General features: G+C 36.1%; 1 protein-coding gene across 1 annotated transcript in view; it reads left to right on the plus strand.

Annotated features, from left to right (window-relative positions):
• Positions 1-8,052, plus strand: part of CFAP44 (cilia and flagella associated protein 44) — a 139,754-nt gene that overhangs the window by 25,020 nt on the left and 106,682 nt on the right. Inside the window, exons 9-14 of the mRNA XM_008574819.1 lie at positions 1,146-1,301; positions 1,897-1,944; positions 2,539-2,638; positions 3,446-3,540; positions 6,782-6,991; positions 7,703-7,813. Coding sequence (XP_008573041.1) covers positions 1,146-1,301; positions 1,897-1,944; positions 2,539-2,638; positions 3,446-3,540; positions 6,782-6,991; positions 7,703-7,813 — 720 coding nt within the window. The remainder of the gene's footprint in view (positions 1-1,145; positions 1,302-1,896; positions 1,945-2,538; positions 2,639-3,445; positions 3,541-6,781; positions 6,992-7,702; positions 7,814-8,052) is intronic.

The following is an 8,052-nucleotide window of genomic DNA, read 5'->3' on the forward strand; positions in this document are numbered from 1 at the left end:
AACTACTATACTTTTTTTTGAAGTTGTTACAACAAGCAAACGGAAAGGACATTCTTGGGGGGGAGGGGAGAGAGGGATGAGGGCGGGAGGTGTCGGTGAAGGGCCATAATAATCATATACATTGTATATTGTCAAAAAAATAAATAAATAAATAAATAAATAAATAAATAAATAAAAAAAAGAGAAGTCTCCATACTGTTTTCCATAGTGGTTGTACTAAGTTACATTCCCACCAACAATGTATAAGAGCTCCCCTTTCTCCACATCATTGTCAGCATTTGTTATTTTCAGTCTTTTTGATAATAGCCATTCTAAATGGGGTGAGATGGTATTTCATTGTGGCTTTGATTTGCATTTCTCTGATGATTAGTGATGTTGAGTATTTTTTCATATGCCTGCTGGCCTTTCGTATGTCCTCTTTCAAAAAATGTCTATTAAGTTCCTTTGCCCATTTTTAAATCAGATTATTTGTTTTTTTACTATTGAGTTGTTTGAGTTCTTTGTATATTCTGGATATTAATACCTTGTTGGATGTGTACTTTGCAAATATTTTCTCCTATTCTGCAGGTTGTCTTTTTGCTCTGTTAATTGTTTCCTTTGCTGGGCAGAAGCTTTTTAGTTTGATATAATCCCATTTGTTAATTTTTGCTTTTGTTCTCTGTGCTTCTGAAGTATTGTTATTCATAAAGTTTTGCCCAGATGTATGTCCTGAGGTGTTTTCTGTATATTTTCTTCTATAAGTTTTATAGTTTTGGGTCTTACATATAAATCTTTAATCCATGTTGAGTTGATTTTGATATAGGGTGAGAGATAGGAGTCTAGTTTCGTTCTTCTGCCTATAGATCTCCAATTATCCCAGCACCATTTTTTGAAGAGACTGTCCTTTCCCCAGTGTATGTTTTTGGCACCTTTGTCAAAAATCTGTTGGCTGTAGGTATGTGGATTTATTTCTGAATTCTCTATTCTGCTCCATTGATCTATGTGTCTGTTTTTGTTTGGCTGGTGTTCTAATTACACCTCTCATTGTTAATTTTCATGAAACAAGAAGGAATGACTTTTGAAATATATCGTGGTCTTTTATGGCTTAGAAAATAAATATTCAGAAACTACTGATTGATTAAAGCATTTTCTTATTAATTTACAAGATATGGGATTTTGAGACAATAGACACTGCTGATACTGTAGATGAGACTGGATTGTTAGAGATCGAGCCTATTAATGAACTTCAAGTAGACAAGAATGCCAAACTCTTCTCTATGATAAAAATGAATGAAATTGGAAGTAACTTTTGGTTGGCTCAGGTAAGTTGTATCTTTCTCTCATGGCTCTTTAAACTTATCTGAACATAAAATTAAAATAGTAATATAATTGATTGTACTGGAAGTTCATGTGACTGTGTTATGAGATTGCTTTGTTTATTGTATGGTTGTATCCTAAAATATATAGAAGTTGCTTTTGTTACATTTCAATTGCATTTTAAAATATTTGTAAGCTTTTGATATTATTGTGTATCCTTACTTTAAATAATAGGAAGAAAAATTTATTTTATTATATTTTGTTTTTTATTTGTCATTATACAATGTAATTGATTTTCATGGCCCTTTACTAATTCCTCCCTTTCCCTTCTCCCTCTCCCCCTTTCCCACCCCGAGTAATATCAGATCTGTTCTCTTCTATTAACAAGGAATTATTGTGATTGTTGAGTCTTTTTTTTCATATCTGTTTATTTATTTTTAATTTTTAAAATTAAAAAAAAATTTATTAGCTCCCACATATAAGTGAGAACATGTGGTATTTCTCTTTCTGTGCCTGGTTCATTTCACTTAACATAATTTTTAAATTTGATGAAAGTTCAAAATGAAAAAATAAAATACTATTAAGTATTTAATTTTTTAGGATGCCAGTGGAGCCATATGGAAGCTTGACCTTAGTTTTTCAAATATTGTAAGTTGCCTATTTTTTCTTATTTTCCCCTAGCTTTTGTAGTAAAAACCTTTGTTATTTGTTTTTAAAAGATGCTTTGTCTTTCTCCATATTTGAGCATTGTTCTCATCAAAAACTTGCTCAACATGCTCTACTCCTGAGAATTCCCTCTCCTACCATTATGCTTTTACATTTAAAAGGATCTCATAGTGAAATTTACCAGAAAAGTGGCAACGACAATGTCTAACATCATATAGTACTTTACAGTTTGTGTAAATATATGGAATTTTTATTTATATTATCTCATGTGATCCTCACAATTATCTGTTTAGTAGGCAGGCAGCTGCTATTGTCTCATTTTACAGATGAAGAAATGGAAATTAGCATTTGAGGTGACTTGTGCAAAATCACACAGCCATTAAGTGGAAAGAGAGGACTCCATCTGGTTCTCCTAATTCCAAAGTCCAGCATTCTTTCTAACCTATTATTCTTTTTCTTGTTTCTATTTAAATAAAATCACATATGTTATATGGTTCTAGTTACATTTCTATATACTTAACCTGATTCTTTGTTGTGCTATGTTCGAAATCTAGTAAGCTGTCTGTCTGTTCTCAGACCCAGGATCCAGAACGCCTCTTCTCCTTCCATTCTGGAGCTATTGAAGCCTTGGCTGTTTCTCCTCTCACTTACCTGATGGTCACGACTGCTTTGGACTGTAAGTAGGAACTCTTAATGAAAATATATCTGGCTCTGGTTTTTTTGTTTTGTTTTGTTTTCAATAAAATTTTTATATGTGTTTGATAAAAATCATTTGAGAATTTTTCCAAAGGGGAAGCCTCTCAAATGCAAGTGAGGTGAATTGTTGCGGAGTCAAGAGGGCACAAAATGCAGCAACCATGGTTATTGTGAGAGATTGAAATAAGGAAACCCCTAAATTTGTACAAACAATATGTTTCAATAAAAAATTAAAAAAAAATAAAATAAGGACACATCTGTATGTTGTTCATGAAAATGCTGTTAATTTTTATATTATCCACATTTGTGCTTTTCCTATTCTTTTCATCTCTTTTCTTCTTTCTTGACTTATGGCAAATGTATGTGGACTGTGCAAGGTAAAATTGATCCATCAGCTAATCATCAGCTGTTTTCTTTATTATCCATGTTTACAAATTACCTGCTTCAAGGTGCACGTGGAAATTTTTGACTAAAAAAAGGCTATTGGATTATCAGCTGATTTGGTTATTTATGAAATTTCTAGTTACAATATGCAACATGTAAAAAGTGAGCCAAGATTACTTTAAAAGACGTCATGTGTAGGGCCGAACCCGTGGCGCACTCGGGAGAGTGCAGCGCTGGGAGCGCAGTAGCGCTCCCGCCGCGGGTCGGATCCTATATAGGGATGACCTGTGAGCTCACAGCGCTCACTGGCTGAGCGTGGTGCAGCCAGTCTCAAAAAGGACAAAAAAAAAAAAAAAAAAAGATGTTATGTGTAAAATTTTCTTTTAAACCTGTTTTTCTATAGGTTCTGTTAGAATCTATGATTTTGCTAGCAAAACTCCTTTGGCTCAGGTGAAATTCAAACAAGGAGGTACTGCCCTTGCTTGGGTACCCCGACTGGTAAGTTTGTTGTTATAATGAACTTCTATCAGAATCTATTGGTAAATATAGTATATCAGTGCTATTTTTAAAGAAAAAATTTAGATATTTTCTGACTCAGAATTTTAAAGAAAAATAAAAGTTTTAAGTTAATTTATTTTACTCAGAATGTGATGGAAATCATATCATGACCTTACTGTTGTTATGAGTTTGGTCCTGTTTTAATGAAGATTCTATTTTTATGCTACCTGAAGATTAATGATAGTTCCATGTTGCAAAGTAATTACTCAACAAAACTTTGTGTATATAACCTCTATCTGTCTGACTCTGATTTCATTCACCCTATTAATATTTCCAGAATGCCTGCAATGTGCTGGGCCTTGTTTTTGATTCCAGGAATATAGCAGTGAACAAAAATACTTGCCTTCATGGACCTTACACTTTAGTGGGAGGGAGGCAGAGACAGATGACAGACAAAATAAATAAGTAAAATATGTGTTACATTATATAATGATAAGAGCTATAGAAAAAAATTAGGCATGGATAGGGAGTTGTTCCAGTTATCTATTGCTTTATAATAAACTATCCCCCAAATTTAGTCACATAAAGCAACAATCATTTTATTTTGTTCACATATTCTTTGGATTGGGAATTTGGACAGACAGCAGGGATGGATTGCCTCTGCTTCAGAGTGTCTGGGGCCTCAGCTGGGGAGACGTGAATGGTTGGGACCTGGAATAATCCAAAGGCTTCTTGATCATAAGGCTGGGTTGGATGACCAGAAGGCTGGGCTAAGCTGGGACTGTTGACAGGAGAGTTTACCTAATAGCCTCTTCATGTGGCTTGGGCTTTATCACAGCATGGTGGCCTCAGGGTAGTCACACATTTATTACACTGTGGCTCAGGGCTCCAAGATCTAGTGTTCCCACAAACAAGGCAGAAGCTGATGGCCTTTTATAACTGGTCCTCCAAAGTTGAAAATATCACTTCTAGCATACTCAGTTGAGTGAAGCAGTCACACTGTCACAAGCCCCACCCATATTCAAGAAGAGGGGACTTAAACCTCATCTCCTCAGGGGAGGCATGTCAGAGAATTTGCAGCCATGTTTTTTAAATGCCATAGAACTATTTTAGGGAGTGTTTTATCCTTATTGTTTTGGGTTGAAATCAAAGGGAAAATATTCCAGGCCAAAAATAGATGTTAAAATGACTGGAATGGAGGGGAATTTCAGGATGGGATGAAGACCAGAAAGAGAACAGAGGTTAGGGGACAGAGCCAGCACAACGATGAGGCTAGAGTAAGTAGAAATGCCAGAGCATTTGGATGGCAGATGTGGCTCACTGTTTATCCTAATCTATTTACACTCTTACCTGAGGTCTTTGAAATACAACCCATATAGTTGAATTGTTTGTTCAGATGGTTGTGTGATGCCCATAAATGTTTCTTTTTTTAGTCTTATATTCACGTGATTATCATATGGATGTTATGCTATAATCGAAATGTCCCTTCTCCATACCTACTTGCCTTTCTGGAAGACCCCACATCATTCTTTATGACTCAGCTCAGGTCAAACATCATCTCCTCTGCATAGCCCTCCACAAACCCACCTTCAAGTTGAGTTAGGTCCTCCTTCCTCTGTGATTTTTTTCCTCTTAGGGCTGTGCATATAACTCTCATAGCACTTATCACAGCACACTAAGATTATTTGCTTTCTTGTCTGTCTTTCCCACTAGACTTTTCTTTATGATGAGAGCCATATCTTATTTTTCTTTGGATCTCCAGTGCCTCTACAGTTACTGGTACATTTCCACACTTAGTAAATGTTGAATAACCAACATTGACTGGAGTTGAATGGAGTAAAGTTTTCCTATTCCCAAGATTCTCATAACTGCCTGGCTCAGGGATGGTCACTCTGCTCTACAGGATGCCCGGTCTCTTGCTCTTCTCCTGAATGCCTTCCAAAACAGCAGATTTAGTACGTTCAGGTGTTGGTAGATTTATATCTCTAGCCCAGACTTCTTTAAGCTGAAGACTATATGTCATCTCCATTTTGCGATCTCAAGGAGACCACAAACTCAACATGTCCAAGACTAAATTCATGATCTTTTGCTCACTGCCATCTGTCTCTCCCCCTAAAACAACAGCAAACCACACACACACACACACACACACACACACACACACACACACACACACGGCTCTCTTCCAGTGTTTCCAGTTTCAGTAAATGTTATTCTTAGTCATTCTTGACACCTCCCTCTGCCTCATCCCCTATATTCAGTCATCACCAAATACAGCCATTATACCTCTCTCTAAAATATGCCCACATCCCTCATCTCCACTACGCTACCTCAGACAAGTGGCCACAATAGTTTCCCTGGAGTGTGGCAGCCATCTCTTAAAAGGTCTTCCAAAAGATCTCCTTGCAACTTATCTAGATTATCTCAGATCGATTTTCCGCACTTCTTGAAATAGCAAATCTGACCATGTCATCTCCTCCCACCTCAACCTCCAACTAAAAGTTCTTTGATGGCTTCCCACTACTCTTGGGAGGAAGACTATCTTTAATGTGACATATAAACCATTTCATGATCTGATGCCTGCCTATTTCTCCCTCCAGCATCTTGTGAAAGCATTGCTCCCTCACTCTAGTCTGCTCTAGTCAAACTAACTTTTTCCTGAGTTATGTTCTTTCATGTCACAAGACCTTTGCACAAGCTATATCTTCTCCCAGGAGTGCTTCTCCCATCTTCTTGTAACTAGTTAATTCTCAAGAATCCTTCTGATCTCAGTTCCAACATCCTTTCTTAGGGAAGCCCTCAGTCTAGGTTAGCTTTCTTTGTTATATGCTCTCAGAGAATATGTTTATTTCCTTTAGCATATAGTTCATGATATCACATTTATCTGTGTGATTGATTAATTTCTGTGTCCTCCACTAGACCATAAAACCAGGGACTGAGTCTGCTTATGTTCATCAATGAGTTGCTGGTGATTGGTGCCTAATGCGTGGTAGGTAGATGCTCTGCTAGTGTTTGCTCATGGAGTGTTTGAATTGCCATTGTTTACCCTTCTTGTGGTCATAAGTAATAGGAACTGTCCTAGAATAATTGGAAGTTACCAGGAAGTGGTATAAAGAATTACCAATGAGCAGCCAATGTTAAATTACCTAAGTCTAAACAAAATACAGAGTTACCTGTTATGTAGCACAACTTTCTTAATCAACTAGTTTCAGGTCCCTTGCATTTCATTTTTTTTTCCAAGGTAAGCTACACTGGAGCACAAATTATTGTAGGATTTGAAGATGGTGTTGTTCGAGTTCTTGAACTTTATGATCCTAAAGAGCTCACAATTTTTGTGGGACGGAAGAAATTTTTGGATGCGGATCTTCGTTTGAAACAGGTTTTCAAACCCCATACTGCTCCTGTCACTGCTTTAGCTTATGAACGTGATGGAGAAATTTTGGCCACAGGGGTAAGCAGTAGATTTCCTTTTGTTTCTTATTGAGAATTCATGGTTAACCTTGCCTTATAAGTCCGCCTGCCTGATCATGCCTTATTTACTAAAATGAATTTTCTAAGAATATATTCATACTTTGCTTTCTTTGTATTCATATTCTTTCAGTATATTTTGTGCATAACATTTAAAAATATTCTTACAAATTGAGTTCTGATGCTTATTTTAAATGAATAGAAAATTTCAACTGGGAATCATGCTAGATGTATTATTTATAATCAGTACTTTGTAGCATGAGTATGTTCTTATATACAATTGTCATAAATGAAAAGAATAACTGTGTAAATTCTTTATGCACTAATAGGCAAGCATATGTATTGTGGAATTTTTTGTGAATTAATATTATGCACAAGTATGGTAATCGCATTTTCAGAACCACGTCCTGGAACACATGGTTTGTCAAGTGTTCTCATGGGAAGAAGGCAGCAAATATTTGAAATAAGGATAATTTCTTATTATTTCTAATAATTTCTTATTTCAAATAAGAGTAATTTGGGATATTTGAATAATATAATTCACTTATTATATGAATATAATAATCTTGGATATATGACCATTGCAGGTAAAGTATACAGTGGATATACTATATACTATTAAATGCTCTTTTGTGCTCCATGGACTAGATTTCATAGTAATATACATTTGGTGGGTGTGTTTCTTTTTTCTTAGAGTGTAGATCACACTGTCTTCTTTTTTGAAGTGGAAAAGAATTATAAGCCAATTGGTTATATTAATACTCCCGGACCTGTTTGTCAGTTAATGTGGTCTACAATGTCTCATGTAAGTTATTATTTGTCTTCAAGCTTAAATCTCAATTACTACAAGTGAAGCAATGTTGCAGATAGAAAATAGCAGGTGGAGTTATTAGCCTTACTCTTGGGTCCTGCAGTGAGGGGCCAGGGTTGGGGCCACAGAAAACTCATGTGGCTGCTGCTCAGTTTGGTCAGCTGAGCTTCACTCAGGAGCTCCGTGCTCTCCTCACCACCTCCCTTCTCTTGCATACTCTGATTAGTTGGCCA

This window comes from Galeopterus variegatus, unplaced genomic scaffold (genome assembly GCF_000696425.1).
Source record: "Galeopterus variegatus unplaced genomic scaffold, G_variegatus-3.0.2 Scaffold1110, whole genome shotgun sequence".
Taxonomy (NCBI): Eukaryota; Metazoa; Chordata; class Mammalia; order Dermoptera; family Cynocephalidae; genus Galeopterus; species Galeopterus variegatus.